The sequence below is a fragment of the Lates calcarifer genome, linkage group LG3 (genome assembly GCF_001640805.2).
Source record: "Lates calcarifer isolate ASB-BC8 linkage group LG3, TLL_Latcal_v3, whole genome shotgun sequence".
Taxonomy (NCBI): domain Eukaryota; kingdom Metazoa; phylum Chordata; class Actinopteri; family Centropomidae; genus Lates; species Lates calcarifer.
In genome coordinates, this window is record NC_066835.1 from 13,122,332 (window position 1) to 13,139,789 (window position 17,458).

General features: G+C 38.9%; 1 protein-coding gene across 1 annotated transcript in view; it reads right to left on the reverse strand.

The window, feature by feature from the left end:
- The window catches only part of LOC108898204 (CUB and sushi domain-containing protein 3-like), a 311,569-nt gene that overhangs the window by 128,563 nt on the left and 165,548 nt on the right, over positions 1-17,458 (reverse strand). The window contains 1 exon segment of the mRNA XM_018698119.2: positions 5,295-5,407. Coding sequence (XP_018553635.2) covers positions 5,295-5,407 — 113 coding nt within the window.

Below are 17,458 nucleotides of genomic sequence, written 5' to 3' on the forward strand. Positions count from 1 at the left end.
GCAGTCATTCACATTCCTCTAACCCTCAAGAAAGTGCCATTCCATTATCAAAAAGTGATCTGCAGAAGTTACATGCATAAGAAAGATCAAACTTGTGCCAAAAGAATCCAATCTGATTTGTTGTTTCAGTGTGAAAGCCTTGAGGCCTCAGACTGTAATTACAGTAATGATGCTTTTAGCAAAAGTTCAACCAAGAAGACAATTATCCCTCTAATTTGATCATCACACTGGGGATCCACCTCAGTTATTATCCAATGACTTCACTGGAATTGTTATTACCTCAGTTATTATCCAATGACTTCACTGGGAATTGTTTGCAGGCTTTCCCATCAACAAATGATCATCACCAGCCAGCTGAAGGGTATTCAAACTACTTTACCTGTTATGTTGCCCGGCTGTCACTGCTGTCTATGTCACTTTGATACTTCATCACCCAACTGCCACTAGGGCCCAGGTCCCCTCCACACCACCTCATGTCAGAATAGCTGCTGTTTGTAAGATTTTACGCCAGTGAAATTGATCTAATTGACAACACATAATGAAACACTGCTGAAACACATCCAGAGACTGATATGGAAATTTGAAATGACAGAAAGTGAGAGTTTTCTGCATGCAGTAGTTCCAAAACTCTGTAAAAGACAAAGGTGACTTCTAAAGATATATTACACATTTTATTATTTATTCTATTATTTGAAATATTTTTAGAAAGCTTTAACACCATACATCAAGAGCAAATGGACAACACGTGGTGCAGCACCTTAGCCTACAGTCTACGCTACAGACCTACAGTATACAATCTGCATGTTTTATTAAGTCTGTGTCCCAGGGATTGGGAGGCTAAGTAAATGAACTTACAACAGTTCCCATGATAAGAAACTACATTAACTCTAATTTCATCCTGGCCTGCAAAGTACTACAGTAAGACTCTATAGCGTGCTTCAAAACATGCTCAGAAATCACATACTTACTTTGTATGCTAACGTGAAGCTAGTCCTTGAATGCATTTCAGTCCTGAGGTGAAAAGCTCAGAGATGTTGATGTAGCTGAATAATTACTGAGCTTCAATTAAACATGCTAATGGTTACTTAATGGATGTACTTATATTTTGCTTTAAAGAAGATCATAAGGAGCAGAGAGATAATGTATGACATATTGACACAGCAGTCCAAAATTCTAGAAATGTATGAATGCTACAACACTAATTAAAAAGAAAAAGACTGCTTGTAATTTACTCAGATTCACTGTGTTTTCATCTTTACACTATTTAACTTGATACATAAATACTAAATATGAATAGACCTGCCAGAGATCGGAGGAATAAAATGTAAATCATATAAAAAGGAGTAATTTCTCCCTTTAAAAAGAACGCTGTGTCCTAGGGAGAGATGTTTGAATTGAAATGGTTAATGCCCTTAATTTAGGTCTATCAACATATTGTATAGCCTATGGCATGTTTTAAAATGCTGCCACTGTGAATCATTTTGAAATATCAATTAAGATTTTCAAATGGACAATTAACTCTGTAAATTCAGTTTAGCCATGCAGAGGAGCTGCAGGCTTAAAGTTACCAAAACATTGATTCAAGAATAAGGCTTCTCCTGTTCTAGCAACACAGATATCCATCTACACGCATGCACACACTTGCATGCACACATGCATGCATGCACGCACACATACACACGCACACACACAGACACACACAGACACTTTTTCTTTTTCTAAAGTGGTCTACAACAGCAGGACATTACAACTCTTAGTTTTAATACTAATATTTAGCCAAACCTCGCTGCCAAATGACTAGTCGCCTTGAATACCTCACCTTTCTCTGACTATATCTTTCTTTGCTCTCTCTCATTTTTATTTATTTATTTATTTTATTTTTGCCTTTACTGCATTTTTCTCTGTTGGTTTCCATCTCCATTTCTTTTTTAAACTCCTCTCTGGATCTCCTCTCTGTTTTACCACCTCTCCGCTCTCTTCTTCTCTGTTCCTGTGATGTTCCCCCCTCGCTGCAAACTTGGATATAAATCATTAGGAGATTATTATTTATTCAGAACTTCATAATTGGGCAGCAGCAGAAGGAGGAGGTTTTTATGAGCTGAGTGGCTGACCTTATACACACTCACAAACACACGAGCTCACACACAAAGTGTGTCCAGCTAGCTGGCAGTACCTAGAGCCAAAAGTCTCCCTCTGAGGTCTCATAGCAGTGTCTTACAAACTAAACTAACCCTGCCAAAGCAGATTTGTTCACTTAGTCTCTCAGACACAAATTTGGAATTGTTTTCATATAGTGCTTGCCACTAGACTAAACTAACCCAGGGGGCTTTGCCATTATAATTTGTTCTCCTGGGGACATGTCGAATTTAGTAGACCAGAACAACATATGGTTTGCAGGGTGGAATTACAGTGTAAATAAAAAAAATATTGGAATATTATTTAGTGGAACTGTGGATAATAAATTGGAGTTGATGGACACCCTGAGCATGCTAATTAAAGAGTAAATCTGAAGGGGGGTAGAGCATAAGAAATGCAATAGAAAAGAGCCCAATAAACAGAATAAAATGGAAATAAACAGAATAAAATTTTAAAAAATATGCTCCTCTAGGGTTAATGATTACAAAAATAATTTCACACTTGTAAATGTACTGTACATATGAATGAAGATATCTGTCAGTTTCCCTTCTTTTCCAGTTGTATGCCAGTGATGAAATCAATAGATCTATCAGTCATTTTGAAATGTCAGTACTGGAATTGGCTATGTTTTATGCACAATATTGATCTATCCTCACTTCATACTGACACTGTTGATATGCATTTCCTAACTTATATTGAAGTAGTAGATGATAAACTATGATTAAATTCAGATCATGCATTAATGCCAGTATACACCAGTATGAAACAACACTAGTGTGAAAGTGGACCTGTGAAAGGTTTCTCATCAGCAGTAACTTTTTCAGCCACTCAAACAGCCCCTCTGCTCATGTGCAAGAGCCAACAAGGCAATGGAGATGACTGACAGCTGACAGAAAGTAGCCAGTCAATCACAGGCTTGTTAAGAACTCCACTAATTAATCAACTAACCTATCAAACTGACACCTTTCATTAACATGTTGATTAATCTTTTAAACTAATTAAGATCAATTAAACCAATTAAAAGCTAATCTCAAGGGGAGTGGTCAGGCTGTCAATCAAGAAGAATGTCTGAGAGAGCTAGAGGAAGAGAGAGGGTGGATGAGGACAGCAGGAGAGGATCAGCGAGAAAGACAGATGAGAGGAGGAAGAGGGAGGAAACAATTAAAGGAGAGTCAGGAAGAAGAATGAGAGAGAGCAAATATATATTGTAGGAAGTTCACACATTGTTGTTGATATAATGCCTTGACTGAAATCAAATCACCCCATATCATGGGGTCATATCCATTCATAATAAGATCCTCAAACCACAGATTGGGAAATTATGCCCAATTAATATAAAATCACCACCAAATTAATAGCAGTTTCAATCACTTAATTGGCTTAATTGACCACAGTCCTTCAAGTGGCATGTGCAACCAGTACACTAAAAAATCTACAGGGTCATAAAGAAACCACTTTCAAATTTAAATATTTCATGTTAATAACCTCAATGAGCAGTCAATGTCCTTTAAACAGGAAAACAACTGGAATCAATTTACTAAGCAACTAAAACACAATAATTGGACCAGGTCCTAGGTAAATATTGTAAAGTAGCCACATACATACACAGAAACAGAGCTGCGTAATTCATTATATTTTTATGTAAAGGACTGGGAAACTTACATAATAACAGCTTTAAACCAATTTACCACAATAGCCAGATTCTCAGCTGTTCATTTTTCATGTAGGACACCATGACCTGAAAGATGAATATCAATTCAAAGCTGTTCAGAAAGGTTTCTCTGTGATGAAGTGACATCTGAAAAAAAAAAAAAAAAAAAAAAAAAAAAAACTAAAAAATGAGAAAATGACCTTAATTACTGCTGAAAGGAACCACGGTGTTGAGGTATGTATGAAAAAATATGCCTTTACGTCTGGAAAAAATGGGGGCAAAGAGAGAGCAGAAGAAAAAAGATTGGACTCAGATGAAGGCTAAAAAGGGGTTGGAGGGAGGAACAAAGAAAATAGTCTGGTGAAAGACATTTGGATTGCGTCACTGAGTTGTGTATGAGTTTGTTACTTCTGACAAATGTAGTCTGTTTCTTGTCTTTTCAAAACATGACATATAAACATGATGTGTCCACACTATTGTGGTTTTGTATTTCCTTTGATAAACTACACAAAGAGTGGCCACTCTGCTTCCAAGAGCTGGCATTTTGGATTGTTGCACACCTTATTTTGCTCGCCTGAGTCAAGTTGGTATTTTAGTGACTTGCTGTGAACCTGAATGTGCTGAAGTGAGAGGCGAGGCACAGCAGGGAGCGTGTCAGTGATAATCAAGTGGCACAGTGCAATTTTGGTATCAAGCATGACGGCGATTTAGGCTTGTGCTGCCCACCCACTCACCAGGTCAATGACGCATGGAGGAAGGGACACTGTACTGTTTCCAATTACTTTACTTTACACTCATTTAACTTTTTAACAATAAACACACAATTAAAACATGTTCTCAGTATTTATTCTTTTTTTTTTTAAAGAGGCAATCTGAGACTAGAACAAAACATGAGAGAGCAAGAAAAGCAAGTAAAGTATGAAATATAAACCCTATCTATTCCAGCCTGTCTGCACAGTTGTTCCAAACATTCAGCTCTCATTATCACTGTTGGGAGACATGGACGTTGCCAAATGAATTTCCAAATGTTTTCTACCAGTTAGGGTTTGTGTCAAAGAAATGTAACTGTACGCCTCTATGAGCAGTTACCCGAGAGAAAGAGAGAGAGAAAAAGAGAGAGAACTAGACAGAGGAGAGAAAGGGAGATGCAGAAAGATGGGGAGAGAGGGAGAAACTGTAGTAAGAGAAGAGACAGGAAGATTGGAGTCAACAGGCGTAATTAAAGTTGGAGGCAAAATGATGGGGACAAACTGTCAGTTGAAAAGGAAAAAAGCAGCAGAGAGAAACTGATAAAACAAAAAGGCAAAAAAGAAAAGAAAAAGGCAAAGAAGCAAAAGCAGACCCTTGAAAAGAACCTGTCATTAATTAACAAAGAGATCTGCAGATACTGTATTTATGGAGCCCTGTTTATCACAGATGAAAACCCTCTCTGCATCTATGGGTGTGTGTAAGTGTGTAAATTAAGATGCTCGTCTCTGTGGATGTAATCATATCTTACCCAACTTACCTTGATAATGTGCGCTGAAACCACGGTAACGGTGGTTGCCATCAGTCACAAAATGTAGTCGCAGCCAGTTCTTGTTGCTAACAATGGGTGAGGGAACATTACTGCCCGACAACCTGAAAGAGAGAATGAAAGAATATTTGTAAGTAACAGAACAAATATGTGCACACACACACACACACACACACACACACAAATGCTTACAAAACCTTAGCTCTTACCCTTTTTTCACTTAATCCTACAATAAGTCCTTGAAGATCAGGCACAATGACTGAATGCTGCAAAAATGTCCTTGCTCTGAAGGTCTTAAACCTAAAGTGGTTCTTTTAAAAATAGAAGTCCCAAAACACATGCATGTATGAGTACATGCAAAAGATACATATCTTAGACGAAACAGGGAAAACACATAAAACCTTGTAGCCATTCTGAAAAGAACAAAGTCAAAGTCTATAAAACAAGGTAGTCACGCTGTAAAAATGTCACTGCAACTGACACTAAAAATCAGCCTAAGGTCCAGTTTACTTTACTTAGTTTCCTTTCACTTCTTGGAAGACAGAGTATGTTCAGAAAATATCTGAGTGTGTGTTTTTGTGTTTCTGTGTTGAGAGTTGCTGTCTAGAATAAAGTGAGAACAAAGTCACAAAGCACAAACTGAATTACAAACAGTATCAGGACTTCACCGGCCCAATACAACCAGTGTGTTTCTGCAGCTCCTCTGGAGTTACTGGGGATTATCCTGCATGCTCAAGGGTGCCTCAAACGCTTTTAACGAAGTGGGAAATGGTATTTCTTATTCATTGTTTTTGCCAAGATTTCCCCAGCTGGTTAGGGGATTTGACCCGGCAACTCTGATCAAAACCTCAATTCTCACAGTAGTTTCTTAAACTGTAGTCGGTAGTTGTTGTTGTATTGGACCATATCATAGTGAGTATTATTATTTCTTATATTTTCTTCACTATTATTTATCTGCATTGCACCTAATAGACTGGTATATGCAAATACAACAGGGGTTCGGTTATGCAGGATTATCAAAATGCAATGTACCACTTTTAACAATATTACCTTTTTTTCCACTGAAGTAAGCTAATACACTGAGGCTTTGATGGCACACAGCACTAGTAGATAGGACCCAATTTGCAACTCTCTCATCAAGTAGAGGGTAAGATCCCTTAATTGGCTGCGAAGATGAACAAGGCTCTTGCGGTTGGCAAAGTGAAGCATGGCAGGTCATTGCTGGCAGCCATAGAGGACTGACACTTAAAGAATAAAACACCCTTGTTCCAGCATAACTTCAAATATCTGCAGCTCAAATACAATCTCTGCTTGCAATAATGCCCATTCTATACATCAGCTCTTTGATGTATGGTGCTTTCATTTTGCAGTGTCAACCAACAGGTGGCATTTCTCTCCCATTACATTTTCACCGAGGTGCTCTTAGTAATATCACCTTGGCTGTTACATTTGAGACACAGGTATGCACACACATAACGGGTGTAAAGTATGAAGTGGGCTGCCCTCTCATGTTCGCTTGTCTCCTTCTATCAACCCCTGCTGTTAACCTTTGCAGGCCATTAATATCAACTTACACACACAGACACACACAATACACTCCACCACATATGAATAGTGGCATTATAGTGTATATACTATTACACTACACCCATACCTTCTAATAGCAGTATAAAGTGGAGCACAAGAATGCTGAGCAGGTGTTTTAGAAGGTGTGTCTTTGTGTGTGTGTGTGTGTGTGTGTGCGTGCGTGTGTGTGTGTGTAAGTGAGACAGAGAGAGGGTCACCTTGTGCCCTAGATCAGTAGGATTCTCTGATGTCTGCTATTAGTCACACACACACACACACACACACACACACATTCACACACACATACACGGTGGTTTTACAGGTTCAGATACACTCTGACTGCCTGATTTACATACAGCATCACCAACACAACAATACAATAACACAACTACGAATACAGAAAATATCCTTAGTAGGCACCTACATCACTACATTTTTTTTTTTTTCTTCCATGCACTCCCGGGAAAAGTAGCAGTGTAATAGTATTACATATGGTTAATTTGTTGGGATTGGGTCATTAAATTGCTATTAATTTTGCTGCAAAGAAAAAATAAACCATAGACTTTACACTAGACACTAGACATATACCATTTGCCTGTTTATTGTTTAAACTTGTTTGTCTTATTCTGTCACATCCCATCTATCAACACCAGTCACAGCCTTGTAGATCATATTCAGAAAGACCACACAAATGGGATTTAAATTGAATGCACTATGGCAAATCAATGTTGAATTACTCTATTAGCTGGGAGAGAAACTTGACAGTGAATGAGATTGAAAAGGGTCAGACAATAGAACTGCTGGACAGTAATCATCCAAGTCGCTGGATTGACACAAGACATTTGAAATTTCAATTATCAATACATCTGCAGTGGTTAATGTATTTATCAGAATAAATCTATAAAAATATTATAGTATAATATATAATATTAAAGTCAATGTAAAATATATGAAAAATAAAAATAAAGACTAAAAAACAAAACACAAAAATGAATTTATCTATAACATCCACACACTATTGCTTTAATGAAGACATAGCCTAGACAAGTTCAAACTGCATTAAAAATATTTCTGATATTTTACCACTGAATTAAGACAGACAAGATGAAATAAATGTGATATAAATGTATTTTAAATCAAAATAAGACTTGAGTGTGGTAGTGCTTGTCTGTCTCTGCTGTGTACAGAGTGTAAAAGACTATGTGCATACTTGATAATTATAACAACAGGCATAGAAGCATGATGAAGACCAACCCTTGAGAGACCTTGGTACCTAAAATAGATTAACCTTTTCCAGAGAAAAAATCCTGAACACTAGCCTCTGTTTAGAACAAATAACAGTGACAGCTTATGTCAGACAGTTGGGTAACAATGGACATAATGCTCAGTCCAGTCCTACAGAGAATGTGCATCATGTACTAAACTCACAGGTGTCACACCCTTAATTATATTAAAATCTGATGCAGGCTGAAAAGTTTGTCTCTTTCTTCTCTTCAGATCCCAGCCCCCTTCCCCTCTTCACTCCCTTTGCTTCTTTTCTACTCCCTCGTTTCCTTCCTTCAAATCTCTTCTCCATGTCTTTTCATATGTGCTCTCTCTCGCACACATATTATTCATGTTTACAGCTTTTAACTCACTTCCTGCTATGACATCATTACCCACAGAGCATCATTAAGGGTAGAGCGTGTGCATATTCAATCTGTTCCAATATTAAAACAGGAATTAAATCATAAATCTATACAGAGGGTCTCTCTGTGTGTGACGTTAAAATATTCAACTCCATGCTCAAGAAGCACTTAACAACTCTGAAGTGCAGGAAGAAGGTATAATTAGAAAAATCTCCCTTCCAGCAGTAACTGGAAGGTTAGAGAAACTGGCGACTAAAAAGGTCACCAAGCTGGATCCCATCAGCAGCTGGGAACACCTCCTCCCAGTGCTATGTCTCAACAAGTACTGTTGAGATGTAACACAGCTACGGCATAGGTCCCAAACATGAATTTACATGAAGGACGATGATACTGAAAGAAGACAGTGTGTGCTTAGCAACTACTTACATGGATAATTAAAGCCTAAAATGAAGCTTCCAGCAGAAAACCTAATACTTCCAAAAAACATCAGCTTCTGAGCTGCTGAGAAGCTCGTTGATTTTCCCCATGTGGACAATTTGTAATGCATTATTAAATCATTCATCTATGCTGATGGCTTCTGTCTGTGACTGTTAAGTGTTCTCCCAAGATATCAGCTATAAAAGCACTTCAGAGGAGCCTTGAGGTATTATACATCATCTTCAGATGGGCTCCAATGAGTTTTTTTTCCCCCATTAATACCATGGTCTGAGAGGGTCTCGTGCTTGTACTACGATTTGACAGTTACACAGACATACAATACATAGGGTGGAGCCAGGCTTTGCTAGAAAGGGCCACTAATGCTTTAAAACTTAAAAAAAGGGTATATACATTAAAATGGTAAGTTTTCTGAAGATGTCATGGACCATCAACAAAGTTTGTGTGATAGTTTGTTTGCATATATTCCTCAAGGATACTTAAACTAAGGCTCTTAATGGTTGTGGACTCAATCATACTGACAGAATTCTTGCAACATATTTTTGTATCACATTTACTGTTAGAGAAACTGATTTCTTATACATAAAGATATCTGAAAAGTTGTGTGAAAAGGTCTCCTGTTATTATTTTGAAAGCAAGTAGTTCTATTACTAAACTAGAATGGCAATCAGTAAAGCACAAACTGTACCTCCACCAAGGCCAAAATGTTGAAAAAATGTCCTATCATGCAATGTTGAGGAAAGAAAAAAGAAAGAAAAATTCATGGACCATCTTTTTAACCAGCTCAACATTGAAATATAATTCTTCCCTGGCCCATAACCCAGCACTTTCTGCATAATCATGATGATAAACAAACAAGCAGACATGGGAAAAAACAACCTCAACTAAGGTAATAAAGAGTTCCTCTCTGGAGATTCAGAGGAAATTACTTCCTCTGGTGATATTTGCCTATAGCGCAACACTTTCATATAAAGCACAGTAAATTCCAATACAGTATTTCCTTTTGGAAGAAGCAGCATTATAATTGGTGCTTGAAACTTCACAGGAGTTTGTCAGCAATCAACCACCAACGTGGTGGTCAATGGTCACATCACAAGTGCTGTTCTCTGAAAATCAACAATCTTACCAGGTAAATACACTGACAAAATTATGAATGCCCCACGTGGTTCATGTTCAACTACAAGTTGGTAACATGGAAAAAAAATCATACTGAGATGGGGAGTGAGTGTGTGACCATTTGTGTGTGTGTGGTTGTGTGTCTGCAAGAGAGGGAGAATATCGAGTGGAGGGTTGCCAGAGGGAGCAAGACAACATAACTGATTAAATACACTAGACCAAAAGAGCATCTCTCCCCCTCTCTGTCTACCATCCTCCCATCCATCCTCTCTGCCCCTCTTCCTCCACGGAAATACAAGCCAGTTATTCCACTGGCAGTGTGGGAATGAAAGAGGGTGAGAGGGAGGGAATAAAGAAGCATAGGGTGAAGGGAGGGCGCAAGGAGGCAAAGATTGATGAAAGTACGGTGAGACATGGAGGGAGAGCAAGGGAGGCAGGGAGGGAGGAAGACACACATCAGCTGACAGAGGTACATTGGTTTGTTTGTTATCATGTTAATTATTCATTTTAACATTTAAGCAGAATGTAATCACGTAACACAAAAAACACTATTACTATAGGGAAGACTTAATGTGGATAATTTATGAATAAAACATAAGCAACATTTAAAATAAAAAGGTCATTTTTCTGCCATGTTGAACACATGAGAGGTGGTGCTTCATTAATTTTTAGAACACAGGAACACTGGAAGAATCTGCAGCACAATGTGTTACCAATCAGGCAACACTGTTTTCAGATCAACATTCAAAAACATTTGAAAACAAACTGTAAGCAATCCTCTTACTCTGTTTTAGAACAGAGTGCACCATTTTAGTGGACTCCAAACTCCTGTGCAAAAATGTATTTCGAATTAATACTACCTTTCATTGTAAGACTTATTTCACCAAATCTTTGGTGGAAGGAGTTTTTATCAGTGTATTATGATGTGAAATCTTGCACAGTAAAGACAGATGGACACATGACACTGACGACTTGATATTTGACTTGAGAGACTGGACACGTGAAGAGGTTAACAGTTTCTGCCTATAATGAATGATTGGCTCTACACACACATGCAGAATCCTTGTATCAGTGGTCATGGGGGTTTGAGAGCTGCACCGCTCAACACTAACTTTTGCGTGCATGTACAGTATGTCTGTGTGTCTACTTGTGTGCGCATGTGTGTGGCTATTCATTAGACAGTAGGGGAATGCTACTTAATCAGACAATCTGTCTTAATAGCCTCCTCTAATTAAGACAGGTGGGAACTGCCACACACATACACCTGCATACACACTCCAACTTGCAGAGAGCGAGAGAGAGAGAGCGAGCGAGAGAGAGAGAGAGAGAGAGAGAGAGAGAGAATGCTCTATCAAACACTTGTATTCACACAGAGAAATGAGCACACTCACACACACATGCACACTGCAGGAGTGTTGGGCTGAATGTAGTCTAGGTAGAACCATCATCAATCAGTATACAGAGACAGAGAAGTCCTCTGCGTGTATGTGTGTGTGTGTGTGTGTGTGCGCGCGTGCGTGTACACGATTGTTTAAATACAATGCGTATGTATGTATTTGTGTGTGTGTGTACGTGTTTGTGCTTGCGCGAGCGTGCCTGCTGTGTCACTCTCCATCAATCTCGAGTGGGCAGAGAGTAATCAGTGTTCACAACAGGACCCTGCTCTGTCTCTCCCTCCCCTCCCCTTATCTCATCTAAATTTCTCTCCTCCTCTTTGCTCGCCTCTTCATGGAGCAGCAAGGTGTTTTTAAACCGGCTTGTTCACATGGACAGCTGAGGGCTGTAATAAAACATGAGTGGGTGGATGTGGACCTTATTGGGAAGAAAAATCACTCTGACATTCATAATTTATAAATTAAGCAAGTAGGCATTAACCTTTGAGACTACTAAAATGTCACAATCACTTCTTGTGTACACTTTTGGAGCCGCTTTTTATAGTTTAGGTTGGTTTAGGGTGCTCCTAAGCTCCAAATGAGGTTATTCTTAATGCTGCAGCATACAGTGAGAGAGAACAGGCTTCTTAAAATTTTGTGACAACAATTTGGGGAAAGTCCTTTGGGTTGTGGGCTGTTTGATGTAGAAGAAACTGATTGGCCTGCACAAAGCCCTGACCTACTGCATTGAACACCTTGGCAATAAACTCTAACACTGACTGTGAGCCAGGCCTTACCACCCAACATCAGTACCTGACCTCACTAATGCTCTTGTGGCTAAATGGGAGCAAACCTCTGCTGCCAAGTTCCAAAATCTTAAGGAGAGGCTTCCCAGAAGCATGGAGGCTGTTATGACCATCTATCTATCTATCTATCTATCTATCTATCTATCTATCTATCTATCTATCTATCTATCTATCTATCTATCTATCTATCTAGAGCATAGTAAACTTTGAAGAGTTAATTACAATTAACTGCCAAATAAATAAAATTAAACTAAACAACATAGTTTTCCAGCCAGAAAACAGCTGAGTTTTCTTTATTATAGAAGGGAGTACCCTGTGTATTTTTGTACCATCTGCTGGGTAATTTATGTTTGTGATGGCAGAGCAAGCAGGTTGCAAATCTAGCTGCTGCTTCTTATTCTTATTCTTCCTGATGTGCTGGAAAACAGAGTCCTGGCCAAACACTGAGAAACTGTATTACATATACAACAAAATTACGGGTTTACACCACAGAAGATGAACTCAGTATTATACTTTGAGGTGTTACCATATGTCTGTCTACTCTGTCTGAGTAGATGTAATATTTGGCCTGGACCCAAACAGGCATATAACAAAACCCAAGGAAAACATTGAATATACGTTTATTTTATTTTTTTAAATCAGAGGTGTGCTTTATTTGTTTTTTTTTTTTTGTTTTGTTTTGTTGTAACAATTGTTATTGGGGAATATTGTTCAATGAATATATTATTCATTCCGTGTCTATCTACCTATGCTAGATATTCAGTCCTTGGCTCCTCATGTACGGAAATGCAGCCCCTCTTCTTTTAAGAATGAATATGTTCCTTTGACAGAAAAAGGAGGAACTGGGTGATAAAGCCAGTGAATACCCCATAAGTGAGTTAAAAACTATTACTTGTCTCTGCTGTCTTGTCTTTCTTCCCTTCCCTCTCTTCTCTCCCCTCATTTCCTTTTGCTTTCTCTCCGGGGTTTACTCTCCGTCACTGTCTGTTCACTCCTCTCTTTTAGCTCAGTCTCTTCCCAGAAGCCAGTGCAATTCTGGGCGGCTCCCCACCTCTTCTCAAACTCTCTTTTGTGTGTGTGTGCGTGTGTGTCTGTTTAGCCTGCGGGACAGCACAGTAATCAGAGCAGAGACAGGGAATGGGAAAGTGGGAAGAGAGAAGGGGGACAGAGATGAGGAGACGGAGCTAGCGTTATTATTATTACATTACATAATATTATAATTTCATCATCCTAGCTACCACTATCAGAGTGGTTGACTATTCAATACACTATACTTTCCAAGCACATATACAAACAAGGACAGAGCCAGAAACACACGCAACTAAAACAAAACATAAATACTGTACATTCACATACACACATACACACACACACACACACACACATGTTGGGTTTAGTGCAGAAAATGACAATGACAACATATTTATGATAGCAGAATTAATTTGCAGTGACCTGGCCAAACTACATATCGTGCTCCAGTGGTGCTCAACCTCTGGCCTTGTCCCTTGGGCTTGGCTTAGCACCACCTGGAAAGGTTATTTGCTGTGGAAATGGTAAATATCAAATTTCACTGCCCAGCAACAGTGACCTGAAAAAGCACAGCTCCTGTAGCGATGACACATGCTCACTGTAATTAATGTCTGATGGTGACGGCTACATGAAATACAATATTTCATAGCCCTTTGGAGGCAACAGAGTTATGCTTAAAAAAGTAAAAAGGAAGCTATGATTTCAACATAATATGCCTTTCTGCCAAAGTGCAAGATACAAACACAAAAGAAAGAATTCCATACAGTGCAACTTGCACATTTCACTCTCAGAGACCTTCACCAAGACATCAGAGTAAGGAAGTAGTCAAAAGAACTTTGGCCATGTGTTTTGGAATCTCTAATCTCTCTAAGTCATGAGCATTTGTTTCCACAGTTAAAAAAAATACAAAGACCAAATGAATATAAGACAATTGGGAATTTATTTCTGTAACGGTGCTCAGTATAATAAAGTGCAAAAGTTGATGATGCCTTAAAGCCCTAGAGGGAAAGTGACCTATTTTGGGTTTTTATCCCGAGTGAATGTGTATGGCGTGACTTTGTTTGCATAAACACTATAATCTAATTATCACACACTAATCTAATTATAAACCTTACTCTGATTCTAAGAGTAATTTGATTAAGCTGTTTACATGCATAGCAGAAAGAAGATTTATCTTAATATACCCATCTTAATACAGTCTTGCATAGTGTGTTGATTGAATTAATTGTCATGTGCCTTCTCCCCTATAGGCAACTAGTAATTCTGAAACTACTGTTATAAAATGCAAATGCCTGTCTCCTTGGCTGCCTTTTTCAGCTGTTCCTGTGAAACAATTCTGCTGTTTGTCCAGATTTGAGACATCAATGCCAGCTATGGAAAAGACAGGAGCTCTAAAAATTAACACTCTCATATACTGGGCAAGCTGTGCAGTTTGGGAGAACTCAGATGGGCAAGCTTACTTGGCATATGGTGTTTACATCTCCGACCAATATTCCTATAATGCGACTAATTTCGCAGTTCTCCAAACACTTGAATCCTACAGCAAACACTTCCTATATGATCTGAATTAAAGAAACAGGGATTAACTTGTTTACATGGTTGTAATCTAATTATAGTATTCCCATGATCACATTTAGCTTCATGTACAGGTAGCAAATGTCAGATAAAGTTTCTTTGTGCTAATCTGTCATGGTCTGTCCTCCTCTGCCTTTCTCAGTCCCTCTCAGTGTCTCTGTCTCTTTCACTCTACAACCTCTTTCCTCCCCCATGAGTCCCCCTGATGGCTTTTTCTTCCTGCGTCTCCTCCCTCCATTCCTCTTATTCTTCTTTCCACCTCTGTTCTCCTGTCAACTCTCATCTTCCCTCCTCTCATCCTTAATTCTGCATCTCTGCTTTCGTCTCCTCCCTACCTCACCTTCTTACCTCTCATCTCCACTTCTTCTCTCCTGGCTCCTCTTGTCACCCCAATTGCCCTTTCTGTTCCTCTTTTTTACCCATTCCTCTCTTGTTGCCTGTCTCTTTGCCTCTCTTGTCTTCTTCTGCGTCGCCTGACACTGCCTCCCTGAAACACCATGACACCTCTCTTGCTGTCCTCTCATTTTGCCTCCACTCTCTCCTCTCTTCTTCTTTCCTCTCCTCTATGTTGGTTCCCACAAATAAGTGAGTGGGGTTCCCAAAAGATTATTTTAATTTGTTTCAAAGGCTATCAAAGGTGTGGGTTAATACTGGTGTAAATTTGCTTAGACATGCCTAGACAAAAGCCTTGTAGACCAAAATTATTCTTTGGACCACCAAAAATTGGATTTAAGAATTGATGCCCCTAGAGAAACACTGTGAAGGTCACTGGCATAACCTATAAGCCCCAGTGCTGGAAATATATCTACAGGAAAATAGTCCACATCATGAACTTGTTTACAAGCTCTCTACGAAAGTCGTTCAGCCTATGAATGTGACTGGTAATGGATTATCCAGAGTCCTCCGTGACTCTGTGGTAAGTGGTTGATGTGATTTGCAGCATCATTTTTGGGAGAAAAAAAATTAACAACAACAACAAACTCCCTTTTTGTCTGTTTGAGGTGTAATCTTATTCTGCTGTGATGAACACAGCCACTAATTCTAATGCACTAATGCTGGGTACACACTGCCAGAGCAATGTAGTGGAAATTATAGCCATGTCTAACATTATATGAGTCAATAAAAAAATGTGAGTAAAGAAACATCATCAAACTTTAAACTGTCTGTTATTGTTGTTTTATTTTTACTACTCCAATTCTGCCTCTTTGTCACCAACAAACAGAAAGTACAAGATTATGACTCACGTTTTGTTCAGTTCAACTTTAATGTATTTTAATATTTCAATGACATTTGTCCCAGTTGTTCTACTGGCATAATATTACTCGACTTAAAAACAGGGTGATCCTTGTGTCCCACTGATGAATAGCACTGCCTATTAGCAGGAGTGAATTGGTATACTACTGATAGTTACTGAACCTGCTATGATCTAATATGCCTTGTATGTAATGTATGACAACTTATAGTTTAACATATTGTAAGCAGTGATGGAAATGTAGAAGATAATCTAACCACAGGCTCAGTTTGATGATTTCACTAACTTACAGGTACACCCTAGAATTTTCTTCTGGACAAAGTTCTGCTTACATTCAGTTATTCTCCCTTCCCCGTCAAACATTTGCAAAGTTGACTTTTCAAAATTTTGAAACCTGCATTGTTTACATCCATGTTTGCTAGTGTGGTGTTTTCTGATTCCCTGCATTTTGCTGGCATATCTTCTGGTCATCACCCCTCGATTAGTGGGATATTGTGAATGAGTATCACATCACCTGCTTGTGCTCGTACATGTGTTTCCATACGTGCTTGCATAAGATACAGACAAAGTAGGAACCTTACAAGTGCTAGTGCTGGCTTGGTACTCTACAGACTACCTTTAAATCATGCCCACAATAGGTGATGTGAACTTTGAGTCAGAAGTCGTGAAACCAGGCTAGTCTGCCTGCCTGTGTATGTGTATTAATAAGCTTGGGTTTCCCTGTATCTTTAGATACATATTTGAAATAATCTGATATGTGCTTGTTTGTTGTGTATGTGAGAAACAGAAAAGGGGTGTGTGTTTGTGTTCAAGGTCACCGCTCCATTTCCTATTCGGGATAGTGCTGCTATCCCAGCATCCTCTCTGCCAGCAGCATTGATTAGCACTCGGCAAGCATAACATCACGCACTCTCAGAGCGTGCACACACACACACACACACACATCCATAACCACACACTTAAACTCTTTGTCTCTTATATACAGCTCCTTTTGCATCTCTCTAACAAATGCTAGTGCTATGAGCAGAAAAGTAAGAAAATGCTTGACTGTATCCCTCATGGAAAAACTCACACACAAACATGTGACCTGTTAGGATATTTGTATAGACTAAGAACAGACACAGCAGGAACAATATGAAGCTGAGCCAAGTGAAAGAACAGACCGTATTCACCGCTATGCAGGGTGAGTAAATTTTGATTGATGATGTTGGAGAAATTGGGTTTGTATCTCTGGGACTAACCTGGACTCCTTCCAGACATACAGTACTTAGCTGTTTCTCTCCATTAAATCAAACAATATCAGTAGGTTGCCCATACCTGTCACAGTGAAGCCTGTAGACTGGGTAGAATAGAAACATTTTTCTGTTATTACATT